This window comes from Geotrypetes seraphini, chromosome 9 (genome assembly GCF_902459505.1).
Source record: "Geotrypetes seraphini chromosome 9, aGeoSer1.1, whole genome shotgun sequence".
Lineage (NCBI taxonomy): Eukaryota > Metazoa > Chordata > Amphibia > Gymnophiona > Dermophiidae > Geotrypetes > Geotrypetes seraphini.
In genome coordinates, this window is record NC_047092.1 from 120,901,499 (window position 1) to 120,922,263 (window position 20,765).

A 20,765-nucleotide genomic window follows, 5' to 3' on the forward strand; every position below is an offset into this window, starting at 1 on the left:
CTGAATCTATCATTTTTTAACATTATCTTATGCCCGCTCATTCCGGAGCTTCCTTTCAAATTAAAGAGACTTGCCTATTGCATATTTATGCCATGTATTTAAACATCTCTTATATCTCCTCTGCTGCCTTTCTTCCAAAATATGCATGTTGAGATCTTTAAGTCTGTCCCCATATGCCTTATGATGAATACCACTGACTATTTTAGTAGCCTTCCTCTGAACCAACTCCATCCTGTTTATATCTTTTTGAAGGTGCAGTCTCCAGAATTGTACACAGTATTCTATATGAAGTCTCATGAGGAGCCATACCTCTACCTATGCACCCTAGCATCCTTCTAGCCTTCGCCTTTTCAATCTGTTTGGCCACCTTATGATCATCACATACAATCACACCCAAGTCCCGCTCTTCTGTCGTACACATAAGTTCTTCACCCCCTAAACTGTACCGTTCCCTTGGGTTTTTGCAGCCCAAATGCACGACTTTGCATTTCTTAGTAATAAATCTTAGCTGCCAAACTTCAGACCATTCTTCAAGCCTCACTAGGTCCTTTCTCACACCATCAGGAGTATCTTCTCTATTGAAGAAGAATCTTTCGGTATCATCCGTAAAGATTCAAATCTTACCTGACAGCCCTTCAGCAATATCACTTACAAAAATTTTAAAAAGAACAGGCCCAAGAACTGAACCTTTAGGCACATCACTGGTAACATCCCTTTCCTCAAAGCAATCTCCATTGACCACTGCCCTCTGTCGCCGTCCTCTCAACTTACTCAACAATGGTTACTCATACTTGTAAAAGTAATATATTACTGCTACTATTACTTTTCTTACCTTTTCCTTCAATTTATTTCCTTTCATTTGACAATTGGCATTCTTTTCTGTCAAATCTAGATTTAGTATCTATTATTCACTGCTTTGTTATTTCCTCAGGAAAGAAGATACATTACATTATAATAAACAATAAGCTATACAATGTAACTCAGTAATATATTATTTGCACAGATCTGATCAAGTGGTGTGTTATGAATTTGAATGAATATCTCCAAGGGCCTGGAAAAATCAATACAGTTAGTTATGTGAATATTAGGAGACAGAGAAGAAGCTACCAAAAATGAAGAAAAAGTTCTTCAGTTTAGAAAGTAGCTGGCTTTACATAGTCCAGCAGATTCTCTTCACTAGATGTTGTCTTCATTTCCTTAGTCATTGGCTTAGAGAGTCACTTTGTGAAAAAGGAGCGAGGCTTACATTTTTAGTTAAAATGCCAGTTTCAGGATTTCTCAATTAAAAACATATGATCTTTGCTGCTGCCATACTGGTCTGAGCAGGAGCAACATTCCTGTGTACAAAATTAGTCAAAATTAGTTCAAAATTAGTCAGTGAGCATCATCATAGCACAGAAATAAGTTTGAAATAATGGCACTGCTCAAAGCACAATTTTGAAAATACTTCAGTGTATTAATCTGTATAACAATCCTAGTACCCAAGTTCTTGGAGTAATTTTATATTCAAAATTGTCTTTTGAACTTCATATAAAAGCAGTAATTAAGAAATTTGTTTTCCGATTGAGGCAATTTATGCTCTGTTTTGGATTCCAGTTTCATTGGATCCCGGTAAACTCCAGAATAAAATTTAAGATGCCCTGTCTAATTTTTAAATCAATATATGGTAATAATTCCTATCATTTAGTACAGGTTTTGAATTTTCCATCACACTTTTGTATGACTCGAAGAGAGCGATGTTTAATATTAAATTATCCATCAGTAAAATTAGCTCCCCCTAAAACAAATTTGAAAATGCCTTTCTATATCAAGGAGTAAAAGTATGGAAGTTTCTACCTTTCAGTGTTAGAGAATGCCAAGATGTTAATTGATTATTCTCCTAAAAATGTAGGGCATCTTTATGCTGTAATTCACTTAGAATCTGTGTGGAAATTTATTGGAATATAAGAAAAGCACAGTTACTTACCGTAACAGGTGTTATCCAGGGACAGCAGGCAGCTATTCTCACATATGGGTGATGTCACTGATGGAGCCTCGATGCGGAAGCCTCGCAAGCAGACTTGCTTGAAGAAACTAGAAGTTTTGAGTCAGCCGCACCGCGCATGTGCGAGTGCTTTCCCGCCCAGCACAGGGCGCATCTCCTCCTAGCAGAGAAGCCAACCAGTGAAGGTGGGTGGGTTGTGAGAATAGCTGCCTGCTGTCCCTGGATAACACCTGTTACGGTAAGTAACTGTGCTTTATTCCAGGACAAGCAGGCAGCCTATTCTCACATATGGGTGACCTCCAAGCTAACCAGAATGGGATGGTGGGAGTGTTGGCAATTTAGGAGAATAAATTTTGTAATACTGTCTGGCCAAACTGGCCATCTGGGCTGGAAAAACATCCAGACAGTAGTGAGAAGTGAAAGTATGAACCGAGGACCAAGTAGCAGCCTTGCAAACTTCCTCAATAGGTGTAGATCTGAGGAAAGCTACTGAAGCTGCCATTGCTCTGACTTTATGGGCTGTGACTCGACCCTGCAGTTGTAATCCAGCCTGGGCATAGCGGAAGGAAATACAAGCAGCCATCCAGTTGGAGATGGTACGCTTAGAGATAGTATGCCCCAACTTGTTTGGATCGAAGGAAAGAAAAAGTTGAGGAGTAGTTCTGTGAGGTTTGGTGCGTTCCAAATAAAAGGCCAAAACACGTTTACAGTCCAGAGTATGAAGAGGTGATTCTCCAGGATGAGAATGAGGCTTTGGAAAAAACACTGGAAGAGTAATAGATTGGTTGAGATGAAATTCCGATACCACCTTAGAAAGGAATTTAGGATGAGTACGGAGGACCACCTTGTCATGATGGAAGACAATGAAAGGTGGATCAGCAAGTAAAGCTTGCAGTTCACTGACTCTGCGAGCAGAAGTGAGGGCAATGAGAAACACCACTTTCCAAGTGAGATACTTCAGATGAGCCGTAGACTTGGTTCAAATGGAGGCTTCATCAATTGAGCAAGAACAACATTGAGGTCCCAAACCACAGGAGGCGGTTTGAGAGAAGGTTTGACATTGAAAAGTCCTTTCATGAATCTGGAAACCACTGGATGAGCAGAGAGGCGTTTCCCTTCAATAGGCTGATGGAAAGCCGCAATTGCACTGAGATGGACTCGGATCGATGTAGACTTGAGACCAGAAGTGGCTAAGTACAAAAGGTAATCCAAAACAGAAGATAAGGAGGAATGTTGAGGCTCCTTATCATGAGAAAAACACCACATAGAAAATCTAGTCCATTTTTGATGATAGCATTGTCTAGTGATAGGCTTCCTAGAAGCCTCTAAAATGTCTCTGACAGGTTCAGAAAACTGAAGAGGAGTCATGTTGAGAGGTACCAAGCTGTCAGGTGTAGAGACTGCATTTTGGGATGAAGCAGAGATCCCTGACTCTGTGTAAGCAGAGATGGAAAAACTGGTAGAAGGTATGGCTCCCTGCTGCTGAGTTGAAGTAGAAGGGAGTACCAAGGTTGTCTCGGCCACTGAGGAGCAATCAGAATCATGGTGGCATGATCGTTCTTCAACTTTACCAGAGTCTTGAGAATGAGAGGGAATGGAGGGAATGCGTATAGGAAGAGAATCGTCCATTCCAGAAGAAAAGCATCTGCCTCGAGGCGATGAGTTTAATATATCCTGGAGCAGAACTGAGGCAGTTTGTAGTTGTGGGGAGCTGCAAAGAGATCTATCTGAGGCGTTCCCACTGTGAAAAAAATTGTGATGAAGAGGCGAGGAATGGCATGTCAATTCATGAGGGTGCAGAAGACGATTCAAGTTGTCCGCCAAGCAATTTTTCGCCCCTTGGATATAGACAGCTTTGAGGAAGGTGTTGTGGCGGATTGCCTAGTCCCAAACCTTCAGAGCTTCTTGACAAAGGGAGGAAGATCCCGTCCCTCCCTGTTTGTTGATATAATACATGGTGACTTGGTTGTCCGTCCGAATGAGGACTACCTGGTCATGAAGAAGATGTTGAAAGGCGTTGAGAGGCTTGAAAATCGCTCTGAGTTCCAACAGATTGATATGACATTGATGATCCGTACTGGTCCAATGGCCTTGTGTACGGAGACCATCGAGATGAGCGCCCCAAGCGTAGGTTGAAGAATCTGTCGTGAGGTCTTTTCTGATGGGGGGGCATTTGAAAAAGCAAGCCTCTGGAGAGATTGGAAGAGAGCATCCACCAACGGAGAGACTGCTTCAATGAAAGAGTGACTGTTATGTGTCGAGAAAGTGGGTCGCAAACCTGCGTCCACTGAGATACCAGAGTCCACTGAGTAATTCTGAGGTGAAGTCTGGCAAAATGAGTCACGTGTACTGTGGAGGCCATGTGACCCAGGAGTATCATCATGTGTCTCGCTGATATGGAGGAGCGGGAAGACACTGTATGACAGAGTTGAAGGAGAGCTTCCAGACGTTGTTGTGGAAGGAATGCTCTGAGTGGATAGTGTCCAGAACAGCTCCAATGAACTATAGATTCTGAGAGGGCTGAAGTTGGGATTTGGGAAAGTTGATTTCGAATCTCAAACTCTGTAGGAACCATGTAGTCCGTTGGGTCGCTACAATAACCCCTTGAGATGTTGAATCTTTGAGACAGTCATCCAGGTAGAGGAATACCTGAAGACCATGGTTTCGAGAGCTGCTGCTACCACTACCAGGCACTTGGTGAACACTCTGGGAGATGAAGCCAGGCAAAAGGGCAGCACTCTGTATTGATAATGCACATTCCCCACCCGAAATCTGAAATATTGGCGGGAGGCCGGATGAATGGGAATATGAATATAAGTCTCCTTGAGATCCAGAGAGCATAACCAGTCGTTCTGATCTAGGAGGGGATAAAGGGATGCCAGGGATAACATGCGAAATTTTTCTTTGACTAAAAATTTGTTGAGAGCCCTGAGATCCAGAGTGGGTTGCAGATTGCCCATCTTCTTCGGAACAAGGAAATAACGGGAGTAAAACATGTTCTGCTGTTCCAAAGGAACTGATTCGATAGCATGGAGACGAAGCAGAGCTTGAGCTTCCTGAAGAAGAAGGGCGGTTTGGGATGGACTAGAAGGATACTCTCTTGGAGGGAGCTCTGGTGAAACCTGAGTGAAATGAAGAGAGTATCCTTCCCTGATGATTGACAGCACCCAGAGGTCGGATGTTATTGTCTCCCATCGGTGGTAAAAATGATAGAGACGACCTCCAATAGGAGGAAGATAATTCAGAGAGGTTTTAAACAGTCAAAAAGGCTGCGTAGCCTTAGGTGTAGAAGAAGGTTGAAATTTCTGTTGCTTCTGATTCTGCTGTTTCTTAGGAGGAGGGCGAGTGTAAAGAGCCGTCCTCTGAGCAAAACGCCTCTGGTAAATGAGAGGAGGGCATGTAGGCTTGGCAGGAGCTGGCTTTGGTTAGGTCTGACAATAGAAGCAAAGGATTTTTCATGCTCAGACAATTTCTTGGTGGCTGCCTGCACAAGGAATATTAGCCAAGCGGTCCTGAAGATTAGGATCCATGTCAATGGTACGAAGCCAGGCAAGGCTACACATTGCTACAGAACAAGCAGCCGCCCGGACAGACAGCTCAAAGGCATCATAAGACTGAAGAAGATGTAATCTGAGTTGTGATAGAGAAGCGATGACTTCTTGAAATTCAAAGTGCTTTTGAGTATCTAAATAACTTAGAAATGTAGGCAAAAGAGCAATGAGGAACTCAAAATAAGTGACAAAACGAAAATTGTAATTGAGGACTTTAGAGGACATCATGGCATTTTCATAGATGCGACGTCCAAATTTGTCCATAGTTTTCCCTTCTCTTCTAGGAGGAACGGTAGCATAAACCTTGGAAGAATGGGATCTTTTCAAGGAAGACTCCACAAGTAGGGATTGGTGAGATAACTGTGAATTCTCAAATCCTTTACAATGGAGCGTTTTATATCTCGAGTCTAATTTGCCTGGAACAGCTGGAATTGCATAAGGAGTCTCCAGGCATCTGGTAAAAGTTTGAGACAAAAGCTTGTGAAGAGGAAGCTTAAGAGTATTTGGAACCAGCATCCAATTGAAGGTCCAAGTCAACAGCCATCTGACGAAGAAAAGAGGAGAAAGATAGCTGATCCGGTAATGCCTTGCCTCGAGAAGTACTCAAGGTCGTCGAGGCGGCCTGGGTCGAAGATGAAGCTTCGGCTGGAAAAAAGGCATCAAAAGAATTGGGAGACTTGGATGAGGCAATCAAAACCGCTGAGTCTTCGAGGTGTGGAAGTGGAGACCTCGATCGATGAGTCGGCGATCTAGTAAAAGTAGGTGTAGAGCGAGGCTTAGTTGAAGAAGGACGCTCTTTAGAAGAAGAACTATGCCTGGAAGGATGCCTTGATGAAGGTCTCGATCGTCGGTGGGAACGGTGCTTGAAAGCAGATCTCGAAGATCGAGGAGACTTCGCCCCGGAGAGAGAAGCAGCCAATGCCACCAAAGAATGGATAGGACTGGAGGCTGTGGATCAAAGCTCCAAAGGCTTGATGGAGGAACCTCAATGCACTCCCAAAGACTCTGTTCCTTGTATGGAGTGTGAGGATTCCTGCCGAGGCACTGGCAAAGAATCTGATCCTTGCTTCACGTACTTAGATGCCAGACCAGACACTCGCAGAGACCCTGCTCCGTGCATAGAGTGTGTAGACTCAGACTGAGGCATAGGAAGAAGCTCGACCTCGCGGGAGTCTGCAGAATACACAGGCTGGATTAGAGTAGCTAGCTTCGGTCCCATTTTGGTGAGGAATTGAACAAATTGCTGCTCTAACATGGTCTGGAAAGAAGCCGACAAGGATGGCTCCGTGTCTGAAACCGGACCACCTGCCTTGGCTGGAGGTTCCACCGAGGCAGTGGAAATGTGCTTCGACTTAGAAGTCTTAGGCACCTTAAGCACCACCGGTGGAACTGTCTGCTGAGCCATCTGACCTGAGGATACAGGGGAAGATACAGCAGACGTCATCGAGGAAAGAGCCGCTGCAAACAAGGAAGGTCTGATGAGGCTCGAGGTCGAAGCAGTGGAGGCAGGAGGGCCATCGTTCGAAGGCGAGACCAAGGTCGGCTTTGGAGTCAAGGAAATGGTCAAATTCACCTGGAAGAGCTTCTCCACTGAAAGTAGACGACGTTTAAGGGCTCGAGGTTGAAGAGTAGCACAGCACTCGCACGACTTTGGATGATGTTGTGGCCGAAGGCACTTGAGGCACCTGCTGTGTGGGTCTGTGAGAGAAATCGCACGCTGACACTGGCTACACTTCTTGAAGCCTGTCGCTGGCCAGAATATAGAAGGAAAAACAGCCGCTGCAAGGCCTTCTCTCACCGTGGTTTGTGTTATTTTTTTTCACGAATCGCTGTACTTACTTTATTTATTTTATTTCTAGTTTAAAAAAAAAGCCCAAAACAATTTTTATTTCTTCCTTTCAGCTGCTGGGGCAGGCCGCTTGGCCCAGCCAAGCGGCCTGCCCCAGCAGCTGAAAGGAAGAAATAAAAATTGTTTTGGGCTTTTTTTTTAAACTAGAAATAAAATAAATAAAGTAAGTACAGCGATTCGTGAAAAAAAATAACACAAACCACGGTGAGAGAAGGCACGAAGTAAGTAAGTTAAACACAGAGAGTCAAAGACGGACTTCTCGGCTCCGCAGAAAACTGAGAACTGAGGAGACGTGCCCTGTGCTGGTTGGGAAAGCACTCACGCATGCGTGGTGCGGCTGACTCGAAACTTCTAGTTTCTTCAAGCAAGTCTGCTTGCGAGGCTTCCGCATCGAGGCTCCGTCAGTGACGTCACCCATATGTGAGTATAGGCTGCCTGCTTGTTCTGGGATAACATTTAGTATCATAGCATATTCAAAATTCCTGCACTGTCCTTTGCAGGACCTTATGACTTAATACAGCCAATCAGATTATGCCACACATCATCCCATACAGATATTCTTCTTGTGTAGAGCCTGCACAGACATTCTCTTGGTCTCCTTTACTGGTGTAGGATTCTATGGTTTCAGTTCAATATCTTTGTGTCAGAAAGAAAGCTAAAAAGGTCTCGCTTCCAATGAAAAGCACTAACCTTGACTCCATTTTTGATTACTTTGGCTCAGATCCAAATCTGTCAGTATTGGGTTTTGAGTTGCAGGAATTGGTTATCAGATAGAAAACAGAAGGTAGTGTTAAATGGCCATTTTTCTCAATGGAGGAGGGTAAATGGAGTGCTGCAGTGATCTGTACTGGGACCAGTGCTATTTAACTTATTTATTAATGATCTGGAAATTAGAATGATGAGTGAGGCAATTAAATTTGCAGATGACACTAAACTGTTCAAAGTTATTAAAACGTATGCAGATTGTGGAAAAATGCAGTCAGACCTTATGAAATTGAAAGACTGGGTATTCAAATGGCAGATGAAATTTAATGTGGATAAATGCAAAGTGATGCACATTAGGAAGAATAGCCCAAATCATATTTACCAGGTGCTAGGGTTCATCTTGGGGGTTAGTGCCCAAGAAAAAGATCTGGGTGTTGTAGACAATAGGATGAAACCTTCCATCCAATGTGCAGCAGCAGTGGCCAAAAAAAGCAAACAAGATGCTAGGAATTATTGAAAAAAGGGATGGTTAACAAGAGTAAGAATGTTCTAATGCCTCTATCTCTCCATGGTGTGACCTCGCCTTGAGTACTGCGTTCAATTCTGGTCACCTTATCTCAAGAAAGATATATTGGATTTAAAAAAGGTTCAAAGAAAAGTGACCAAGATGATAAAGGGGATGTAACTCCTCTCATATGAGAAAAGACTAAAAAGGTTAGGGCTCCTCAGATTGAAAAAGAGACGACTGAGGGAAGATATGATTGAAGTCTATAAAATCCTGAGTGCTGTAGAATGGGTTCCAGTGAATCAATTTTTTTACTCCATCAAAAATTACAAACACTAGGGGACAATTGATAAAGTTACAGGGAAATACTTTTAAAATCAATGGGAAGAAATATTTTTTCACTCAGAGAATAGTTAAGCTCTGGAATGCATTGTCAGAGGTTGTAGTAAGAGTGGTTAACATAGCTTGTTTTAAGAAAGGTTTGGTCAATTTCCTGGAGGAAAGTCCATAGTCTGTTATTGAGACAGACACGGAGGAAGCCACTGCGTGCCCTGGATTGGTTTCATCTCTTCTCTCAGAACACTCACTTTTCTAGAAGATTTCAGAGATCTACATTGAAACCCTTATGATTTCTCTCCTGAGAGGACCTATCACCTGGGATCCTGCTCATCCATACTCACACACAAAATACTCTCCAATAATAAATAAAAGACATTGAAATTTAACAGTTTCTAATAGAGGAGAAAAAGCCTCAGACATTCTTCTACTGTCCGATACTCTCATATAAAACAGGCTGAAAGAGGAAAATACCTCATTGGCTGAAAAACCTCCTTCTATCCACTTCATAAATATGTGTGTAAATATACAGTTACTAATGTCCACTGTAAATATGCTTTGGAAATTGTGAATGGTTAAAAGCTTTATTAAGCATATTTTCATTTATTCAGAATTATCTTTTTGGATAATCACTACTGGCACCAACTCTCCTGAAGGAAATCTGAGCTATGCTTCTGCAGGAATTTTTGGAGCTACTGCAATTGCAGTCTTCACAGGCATTAAAGGCTTCCATGCCTGAGAATATATCTGAATAAAGTCACTACTGAATCATCAAACAATATACTTTGTGCATTCAAAAAGCTTGTTTTGTACTTAGAACTCTGCTCAGAGACATGAAGGCTGATTACTCCGCCTCAGCTACCAATCATTGCAGTGTTCAAAAAAGATTTTTTGTGAAATTTTCAATAAATAAAGTGCTAGCCTTGACAGCTATGCTAACACTGTAAATGCTTTCATAAGTTTTTGTGTTTGTAAAATATAACTTAACTTGAATAGTGACTGGTTCCGACGTGCCACGTTTCGTTGCTGCGTCAGGGAACCGACAATACAGCTAGATTTAAAGCTGGAGGTGAAGTCACATGAGATTGAAAAGCTGGTTCACTCAACAATACGTTTCTTCTTAAATGGTTCGAGACATTTAAGAAGAAACGTATTGTTGAGTGAACCAGCTTTTCAATCTCATGTGACTTCACCTCCAGCTTTAAATCTAGCTGTATTGTCGGTTCCCTGACGCAGCAACGAAACGTGGCACGTCGGAACCAGTCACTATTCAAGTTAAGTTATATTTTACAAACACAAAAACTTATGGAAGCATTTATAGTGTTAGCATAGCTGTCAAGGCTAGCACTTTATTTATTGAAAATTTCACAAAAAATCTTTTTTGAACACTGCAATGATTGGTAGGTGAGGCGGAGTAATCAGCCTTCATGTCTCTGAGCAGAGTTCTAAGTACAAAACAAGCTTTTTGAATGCACAAAGTATATTGTTTGATGATTCAGTAGTGACTTTATTTTGTTTCATTGACCTCTTCGGTCACTCTATAATACCAACGGTTTGAATTAGTCACCCCTGTATATCTTTTGAGAATATATCAGAGCATTGATCAAGAACAAGGTCACACACTCCTACTCAATGTGGACCCATTTGACATGTGCATCATCATCATTGGAGGAATTACCTCATGCCTTGGAGCATCATCCTGTAGCTCAGCACACCTCAGAGCACAGTTGATGCTCCCCTTAATGTGCACTCACCGATTCCCCAAATAGGGACAGTTTTGAGGAGTCTGACTCAAATGTGTTCAATCATTCAGATGAAGACCTTCCAGAATACTCATCAGAAGAATCCTACAGTATACTTTTCACTGGCTTTATAAGGCAGATGAAACAAGCTCTGCCCATCAAGATGGAGATGGAGGAGGAACCTCATTCTGAACTTTTTGAACTCCTTGATTTTGAAACAACACCAAATGAATGCATCAAGGTTCCCTTAAACAAAGCTATGAAAGACGCTTTGTATAAAAATTGGGATACTCCTTTATCAGTTCAACTAGCTCAGGGATCTCAAAGTCTTGAGGGCCGCAATCCAGTCGGGTTTTCAGGATTTCCCCAATGAATATGCATTGAAAGCAGTGCATGCACATAGATCTTATGCATATTCATTGGGGAAATCCTGAAAACCCGACTGGATTGCAGCCCTCAAGGAGGGACTTTGAGACCCCTGAACTAGCTCCTAGAAAAATAGACACAATGTACAAAATTCAAACATGTCTAGGATTCTCCAGCTAAATGCAATAGAACCTTTTCCTCTGGAGGAGAGAGGCTAGGGGTTCTATTCAAAGAATTGTCTAATACCAAAAAAGACAGGAAGTCTTCGTCCTATTCTAAACCTCCAGGACCTAAACCAGGGGTGTCAAAATCCCTCCTCCAGTTGGGTTTTCAGGATTTTCCCAATTAATATGCCTGAGCTCTATTTGCATGCACTGCTTTCATTGTATGCTAATAGATCTCATGCATAGTCATTGGGGAAATCCTGAAAACCTGATTGGATTGCGACCCTCGAGGAGGGACTTTGACACCCCTGGCCTAAACAAATACATGCCGAAGGAGAAGTTTCACATGCTTTCTCTGGGAACACATCTGTCTCTCCTGAAAGAGGCCTGTATTCACATATCCATCCTACATGTTCACAGAAAGTACAAATTTTTGCTTTTTCATTGGATCTCAACACTTCCAATACAAAGTCTTGTTCTATGGACTAACTTTAGCCCCTTGTGTCTTCATGAAATACCTAGTAGTAGTGGCAGCAGCCCTTTACACATGGAGATTTCATGTGTTTCCCTACTTGGATGACTGGTTGATCAAGGCTTCATCATTGAAAATAGCTCAGCATGCTGTGAACACAACAGTTCGTCTACAGGAGCTGCTAGGGTTTTCCGCCAGCTATCTAAATGTCATAGGAACTCTCTTAGACACTAGTTAGAGTCGAGCTTTTCTACTACAGCAGAGATTTGAAAATATAATATCACCTGTGTCAAACAGTCTCTACCCTTCCACACATAACTGCATATCAGATGCTATGTATTCAGGGGCACATGGCATCTACAGTACACATCACTCCCTTTGTATGTCTTTACCTCAAAATCCCATAATGAACCATCTCGACCTAATGGTCTCAAGCCATGGGACATCTGTCTGCTCCAATCCAAGTCACCTCAGACCTTCGTCACTCCCTCCAGTGGTGAATGGAGTCTCACAACCTTATTCGATGTCTTCCCTTTCAACCCCCCACCACAAAAAAGTTCTAACCACAGATGCTTTGATGTTAGGATGGGATGCTCATCTAGATGGCCTCCACACTCAAGGAGTATGTTCTCACCAAGAACAAACCCTCCATATCAATCTCCTAGAACTATGATTGGTAGGCAATGCTCTCAAAACATTCCAAGACCAACTTCTCTATCAAGTAATCCTTGTTTGCACAGACAATGAATTTCTCATGTTCTGTCTGAACAAACAAGGAGGCATAAGCTCTCACCCTCTTTGCATGGAAGAAATCCAGATTTGGACTCAGGCAACTGTCGCAACATACTTCTCAGAGCAGTTTACCTAGCAGGGAAGCTAAATGTATTATTAGACAAACTGAGCAGACTTCATTAACTTCACAAATGGTCTCTCAGCACAACTGTCTTACGGTGGATTTTCTCCAACTGGGGAACACTGGACATAGATCTCTTCACTTCTCCCTACAATAACAAACTTCCACTATTCTTCTCCAGACTCTATGCCCCCAATTGTATGACATTTGATGCCTTTCTCATTCATGGAGGGGGGGGACAAATTCCTCTATGCACTCCCTTGATACCTCTCATCTGGAAAACTCTACTCAAACTTTGCCAGTATCAGGGCACCACAATCTTCATAGTGCCTCACTGATCATGTCACCTGTGGTTCCCACTTCTTCTAGAACTCTCGTCCAACAAACCATGCAAACCCCAGCTGTTCTTGACACTCCTGACCCAGAACAATGGATCCCTCCTTCATCCCAACCCTTGATCGTTAGCATCAATAGTGTGGTTTCTTTTACCAAGTGAGTAAATGCCTTTTGCCTCTCAACTGCAGTCGCTTTGGTTATTGAAGTGTCTAGGAAACCTTCCACTCTGCATTGTTATCAAGTGGACAATATTTTTTTCCTAGTGTATAATACATTCTCTTGATCCAGTCACATCCACTTCCATTCACCCTCAATTACCTTCTTCTCCTTTCAGACTCTGGTCTCAAAACCAATTTGGTTCGAGTACATCTCACTGCTATCAGTGTGTTTGATTCTCCCTTGGATAAGAAACTCCTATCTGTTCATCCTTTGGTTTCCAGATTCACAAAAGGACTTTACTACACTAAGCCTCTGCCTGTTGCTTGGGATCTTAATGTTGTACTGTCTGCTCTTATGAAGTCTCCCTCACAACTTGCTCTCGCAAACTTCTTACTTGGAAAGTTTCCTCATTGCCCTCACATCTGCATGCCATCTCAGTGAACTTCAAGCACTTGTGTCTGATCCTCCCCTCACAAGATTTTACCATGTCAGAGTACTGCTCCAAACTCATCCAGAATTCTTACCCAAAGTTGTCTCGGAATTGCACCTTAACCAGTCCATAGTACTGACTGTTTTCCTTCCAGAAACGTCCTGGAGAAGGAGCTCTTCACACCTTGAAATGCAAACGTGTTCTGGCATACTACCTGGACCAGACAAAACCTCATAGAGGATCATCTCAACTCTTTGTGGCTTTTGATCTTTACAGATTTGGATTCCTGTTACCAAGAGAATCATCTCTACTTAGCTTGTTGATTGTATCTCCTTTGTGTATGCTCTAGGCTGGGCTGATGCTGCAGGGCCATTTAACAACCCACAGTATCTATGCTGTGGTTGTCATGGTAGCTCATTTCCACTCTGCATCTCTTGAGAACATCTTTTATTGCTCAGAGCAAATCTTTTTATTTTCTGAGTGCCAACTATTCCCTCCAACCTTTGCCAGACTGGAGGTGGAAAATTCTCTGACATGTTGCTTAAGGGCTCTTCTATATCACTTCTCTGTCTGCCCAGGCTCCTCTAAGTCTGCTACTCTAGCCTCCAGAGATCTGACCTGTACTCTGAGAATCAGGAGTTCTTTGCCCCAATTGCACACATTATTTGTCTAGAATTGGAGGGCCAGGCCAGACCTTGACCTCTAGAGGAATGTGCAAGTTCTTTCCTTTTGATTTTATATGGTCAGGTGTTTTCTCCTGTAATTAAGCTTTGTATGGATTATGAAGGTTGAGACTTTTTTGTTTAATTCTGTAGTGGAGGCAGAGAACATGAAAATAAGATATTCTATTCTACCATCCATTCCGTATGACTCCTTACCTTACAAAACTTCAAGAAATCAAGAGTGCAGATGATCAACTTTGCTGTATATTGTTTGCGGAAAGAGTACATTCTGGTTATGAAGGTAAAAGTTATAGTATTTTGTTGTGATCATAAACTTGCATATACCTAGACAAATACCTTGTTACTGCTTGAGGCAGCATGTTATATAACTGAAGTGACATAAAGCTGACTAAAAAGCGCCACAGTATTACTATTCGTCAGCAAGTATTAATGCACATTATGTACTATGGGTCCAATTTTATGCAAAGAGATCTTATTACTAATGACATCTTTTATCCTAGTCTACTTGAAAAAGGTGGAAGTGGGAAATAAATAACAATAAATAAGACTGCTCCACTTATTTAAACTATGAGCACTATCTCCAACGGAAGAAAAAGCCTCAGGTATTATCACGGTAGAGCAAGAACTGCTCAAATCTACTCCACCCACATCATCGGCAAAAAACTTCCAGAAGGAGTGTGCTATTACCACTACTCTATTTATGCAGGACTAAGATCATTAGCTGCATTTTAAACTGTGAAGATGAAACAACGTATTAGTCAACATTTCACGGCATGTAGCCGTTTCTTCAGGGCTTTGTCAAATGTCACTTCTTCACTTTTGTTGTGTTGCTAGCCTTTCTGTTCTTACCAGCATCCAATGTGACAAACCCGAGTCTGTTTCGGGTTTTGTCTATGACAAACCCAATCCGGTCCGGGTTTTGCCACAGGGATAGGGAAGAAATACACTATACCTCTATGCAAGAGAGCTGACCAAGTAGAATCACACACCACAGAGTTAGCTGACTACTGTTTAGGCACTGAAGGGAAGTCAGAAGAGGCAGGGCAGGAAAAGTTGAAGCAAGAAACCTGCGCACAGTTTAAACCTGTCCCTAAGCCTGCTAGAAGATTACTGCTTTTCCAGCAGCCTATCCATGCAAGAGTCAAGGCTGGAAAGGAACCTGCACTTAGCCGGATGGAACAAGCCTGTGTGTGGAAGGCCCTTCCCTCACCTAGGCTGAGTGGGAGGGTCTCTCCACAGCTTAAAATGAGGCAGTGCAGAACACTAGGGGGGCAAGCAGAGTGGAGGCAAATGGAAGAAAGTAAGCCTGGAGAGAGCCAGCCACTCTCTCTTCACCAGGAGGAGGCTGGAGACACAGACTGGCAGATGGTGGACGCAGAGGAGCTTGCTTCTGCCTCTGAGAGCTAGGAAGGAACCCCAGGGGAAGCTATGGATACACAAGAGAATCTGGTAGGACCGGAGAGTTTGCCCATGGATATTGAAATGCAGTGAAAGGTATGTGCAGTACCTTTGCCCACAACCTCTGAGCCTCCACAGAAGACAAAGTTTGTATGTCTCTCAGTTTATTGGGAACTTTAAGTTTGTGCCTGAGAGCTTTATTTTAAGGCTAACAAAGGTTTGGATTAGAAGTATTTTCCTGGCAGCTGCTAGGCTGAGCCAAGTCCGTTCCTCCCCCACAGCTGTGCATAATTAATCATAGCAACGTCTCAGCAGGGAAACGGGCTGCGAGCCCTACACGTTCCCAGAGCCAATTCTATCTCCACAGAAAACTTCTCTACCGACTTGGTTGTGCTAATGGTGCCTTGTAAAACCTGTGCAGGTGAGGGTTATGTCTATCTCCAGAACAAAAGTACGTTTGGGGAAACATTGAGCTGGAGTTAAGCCAGGGTACATGCTTGCCTGTTTTGTAGCTCAATTTTGTTTGGAGTTTGTTTTTCTTTTCTGGGCTTTACATGCCCCTGAACTAGCACAGCTGCTGGAGCATAAGCAGCTTAGTAAATGTTCCATAAATGATGTGTTTCAATTACCTGCTCTGGTGAAGAGGACTGTGTAGCAAAGAGCTGAAAAAATCCAGAGACAGGGGACTGAATGCTAGGGCTGTACTGACCAAAACCTGGACACTGGATTAGGGGATTTTTTTGCCTCTGATTGAGTGACTTATGTTTGCCAAAGTTGAAGGAATTATTTGTTTTGAAACTGCTGAGCTGAAGCCTGTTCTTTTACTTGCTGAAACCAGTGACCATAATAAAACCTTGATTTAATGCATTCTGACTTGGACTCTTCCCTTGCATGCCCTTATTAGGATGATAAGAAGCTAGGCAAAGTCCTGAAGGGTCCCTTGGTAGTAAGGGACACGTCAGGCCAGAGAACTGTGTCACGATCCCGGGGCTCGCAGCGCCACTTCAGAGCGCGGGTGTGACACCAGGTAAGATGAAACTGGTGACACTCTTCCAGTCTGAGTATTGTCCATTTACCCCCACTCTCTTCATCCTTTGCTCCAGCCAGTTTTTAATCCACATGAGTATTTCACCCTTGATTCCATGGCTCACAATTTTCCGAAGTAGTCGTTCATGCCGAACCTTGTTGAACGTCTTCTGAAAGTCCAGATATACAATGTTGATCGGGTCGCCCTTGTCTATCTACCTGTTTACTCCCTTGAAGAAGTGCAGCAAGTTTGTCAAACAAGATCTGCCTTTGCTGAAACCTCATCAGCCCGTGTCCGTCAAGGTGATCAATGATGCGGTTCTTTATCAGTGCCTCTACCATCTTTCCCGGTACCAAGGTCAGACTCACCAGTCTGTAGTTTCCTGGGTCTCCCCTTGAACCTTTTGTGAAGATCGGTGTAACATTTGCCACCTTCCAGTCCTCCGGAATCTTTCCCAATACAAAGAATAAGAAAACAGTCCCTGCTTGAAAGAGCTTACAATCTAAACAAGCAAGACAGACAAACAGGATGTCATGGGTTCAGTCAAGGGAAACGGTCAATTGGCTGGGTTGGAGGGCAGAGGAGTAAGGTTAAAGATTAAAAGCTATATCAAAAAGGTGGGTTTTCAGTCTGCTTTTAAACAAGGGAAGGGGCTTGACAGACAAACTCGGGTAATTTATTCCAGGCATAGGGGTCAGTTAGATGAAAGGAACAAAGTCTGGAATTGGCAATGGAGGTGAAGGGTAACACTAAGATTGACTTATCTGAGGAACGGAGTTCTCTGGGAGGTGTATAAGGAGAGAAGTGAGGAGAGATATTGAGGGGCAGCAGAATGAACACACTTGTAGGTCAGCAATAAGATCTTAAACTGTATATGATGGCAGGGAGCCAGTGAAGTGACTTGAGAGGGGTGACATGAGTGTAGCGAGGTTGGTAGAAGATGAGTCATGCAACAGAGTTTTGCACAGATTGTAAGGGGGAGAGGCAACACTGCGGGATACCAATTAGGAATAGATTGCAGTAGTCTAAGCGTGAGGTTATGAGAGCTTGGACAAGGGTTCGGGTAGTGTGCTCAGAGAGGAAGGGGCGAATTTTGGTGATAGTGAAAAGATAGAAGTGACAGGTCTTAGCAGCTTGTTGGATATGCGTAGAAAATGAGAGGTCAGAATTGAAGACCACTCCAAGGTTGCGAGCAGAGGAGCCTGGAACAATGACAGAATTATTTACCGAGATGGAGAAAGGAGGTGGAGGATCAGAGGGTTTAGGAGGAAAGAGGAGCAGCTCAGTCTTGGACACAGTCAGCAATCGTGTTCCTTCAGCACTTAGGGTTTGAAGTCAACTTTCCAAAATCTCACCTTCACCCCTCTCAAACTCTACAGTTCATTGGAGTCCTGCTTGATACCATTCAGCTCAGGGTGTTCCTACCTCAATAAAGATAAGACAACCTGATTCAACTTTGCAGTCAAGTATACCATCTTCCATCCATCTCAGCCAGACAAATGATGAGATTATTAGGTTATATGGCGTCTATAGTCCACATTACCCCTTCATGAGACTATCTCGGAACAGCTCGGTGGTCCCTGGTGTCTCAGAGGTCTCAAGCTGTAGATGCTTTTTCACAGAAAATTGCTGTCACATCATCACTGCGTCAATCTCTTCAGTGGTGGATGAATTCATCAAATCTTTCCAAAGGGCTGCTGTTTCAAACACCTCCACATCAGAAAGTCCTGATCGTAGACTTGTCCATGTATGCTTGGAGAGCTCACCTGGACGGTCACAGGATACAAGGTCACTGGTCTGCATAAGAACAGAAGCTCCACATAAACCTCTTGGAACTCAGCACAATTCGCAATGCTCTGAAGACTTTTCAACATAATCGCATCCTCCTGGTCCGCAAGGACAATCAAGTTGCAATGTGTTACATAAATAAGCAGGGAGGGATCTGTTCTCTGTCTGCCAAGAAGCCAAGATTTGGAAATGGGCAATTGCTCAAAACATATACCTCAAAGTTGTCTATGTTCAAGGAGCACAAAATACACTTGCTGACAAACTCAGCAGATATCTTCGACCGCACGAGTGGATGTTCCACTCCAAGGTCTTGCATCAGATATTTTCTCATTGGAGGACTCCTCAGATAGACACATTTGCATCCCCCAGCAATCATAAACTGCCTCAATTCTGTTCCAGGCAATGCTCTCCTCATCATTTGGAGGCAGATGCCTTCCTCTTGGATTGGAAGGACAAGTTCTTTTATGCATTCCCTCCAATTCCTCTCATTCTCAAGGCGCTGGTCAAGCTCAAACAAGACTCGGCTACCATGATCCTTATAGCACTTCTGTGGCCCAGACAACTGTGGTTCTGCCTTCTACTTTAGCTCGATGTTAAGGATCCAATAACCCTACAGATCTTTCCATCTCTTCTCACTCAGAGTCAAGCAAGGGTCTCTTTTACATCTACATCCATGTTTTATGGGCAGCCTCCGAACCATAGACTTGGATACCAATGAGCTTCCTAGTTGTCACTTATGCTCAGGTAAGGAGCTACAAACATATCACCATATAAAGGTGGTTTGAAAAGTTAGGTAAATTTCCATGAGATGGTGCCACAGTCCATTATATCTTCAATGCCATCAATGAGTATTTTGCCATCAACGAGTAGTTTGCAGAGTTTGACAAAACCTATTTTTCCTATGATGTGAAAAAACTGGAAACTTACTGGACTAAGAGCTGGATTCTGTATAGTCTCAGCAGTCAACTAAGTGGATTTTGAGAATTGCACACAAGCAACATATATTGTGTCTGTCCTAACGGACAGACGCCTAACCCCTTATAACCATCCAAATTCTCTAACTGGCATCCAGGTCACAGGCGCTGATTAGAGAATTGCATTGCCGCTGAGCTGATTGCTGCAAGGGAATCTCCTTGCGGCAATCAGTTTAGCGGCCACAGACGGGAACCAGTCCTCCCCCCAGCGAAATTGCTTAGCAGGTGGGATGCCCACTCCCTTCTACCTCCACCCCTGATTTCCCCCCTCCCCCCTGCGGTCCACAGCAGGCGGGATGCCCAATCCCACCTGCCACAAACCCTAAAACAATCCCCAGCTGGAGGCATGCCCAGTCCCTCCTGCCAGAACCCTCCGAAGCCCTCCCCTCCGAATGTCCTCGGCAGGAGGAGTGCCCAGTTCCTCCTTCCGCCACCCTCCAAAGATCAACGGCAGGAGGGATGCCAACTCCCTCCTGCCGGCTCTCCCCCCCAAAAAAAAAAAAATTCCCCCCACTGATATCCCCCAAGCCCACCCGGATCCCCCTATACCTTTTTCTTGCAGGCCACTGGAGAGATGCTTACTCCCTCCAGCGAACAGGCCCGCCTCCACAGAATGGCAGGGATCTTCCCCTTCCCGGTCTATCCTGGGATGCACCGTGGAGGGGCCTAAGGCACTTATTGGCCCAAATGCCTAAGGCCCCTCCCATAGGAGATGCACTGGGAGTGGCATAAGACTCCAATTGGCCAGATCCCTTAGGCAGCCTGCCTTGGGATGTTTTTTTTAAAAATGTGTGTCCTGATTGGCTGGTTAGACAGCGGTAGGACGCCTACCGCCACCTACAATCAGGATGCCATTTAAAGAATTTGCTCTTAAATGTATAGTCCTCGATGGAGACTACATTGTCATGACAAAAACAAATACACAAATTAAACAAAGCAGTATATAAGCTAAAAATTAAAAAGATTACTACTATATATTGGTTCAGTTAAAAGCGTTTTGGGTTTTTTTCATGAAGAGTTTTTATTGTTTCAGTCCTGAGGGGGGGCAATTTTTGTTTTAATACATCATGATATCTCTTGTTGAACCAAAGTTTGAAAGTGCAAGTTATGTTGGACCATTTTAAGTATTATAATCCACAGAGAATTATGAAACCATAGTTTAGAAAATGATGATCAGTGCAGGTATTGCTAATAACTTAATTTTTCTTTTACTTCCAGCACCTAGAATTCCTCCTGATAAGAGAATTTTTACAACTACTCACACACCAAATTGTTTGTTTCAAGATATAGATGAAAGGTAAGTGACTCTTGTTTTAAGGGAAAGAGGAGGAGGAATTTTGGGGAGTGAGTATTTCTCACATGACTTTCATATATAATAATAATAATAACAGTTTATATACCGCAGTACCGTGAAGTTCTATGCGGTTTACAATGATTAGAAAG

General features: G+C 43.2%; 1 protein-coding gene across 1 annotated transcript in view; it reads left to right on the plus strand.

Moving 5' to 3' along the window:
• Nucleotides 1-20,765, plus strand: part of PER2 (period circadian regulator 2) — a 223,616-nt gene that overhangs the window by 68,119 nt on the left and 134,732 nt on the right. Inside the window, 3 exon segments of the mRNA XM_033958942.1 lie at nt 14,268-14,295; nt 14,298-14,415; nt 20,541-20,619. Coding sequence (XP_033814833.1) covers nt 14,268-14,295; nt 14,298-14,415; nt 20,541-20,619 — 225 coding nt within the window.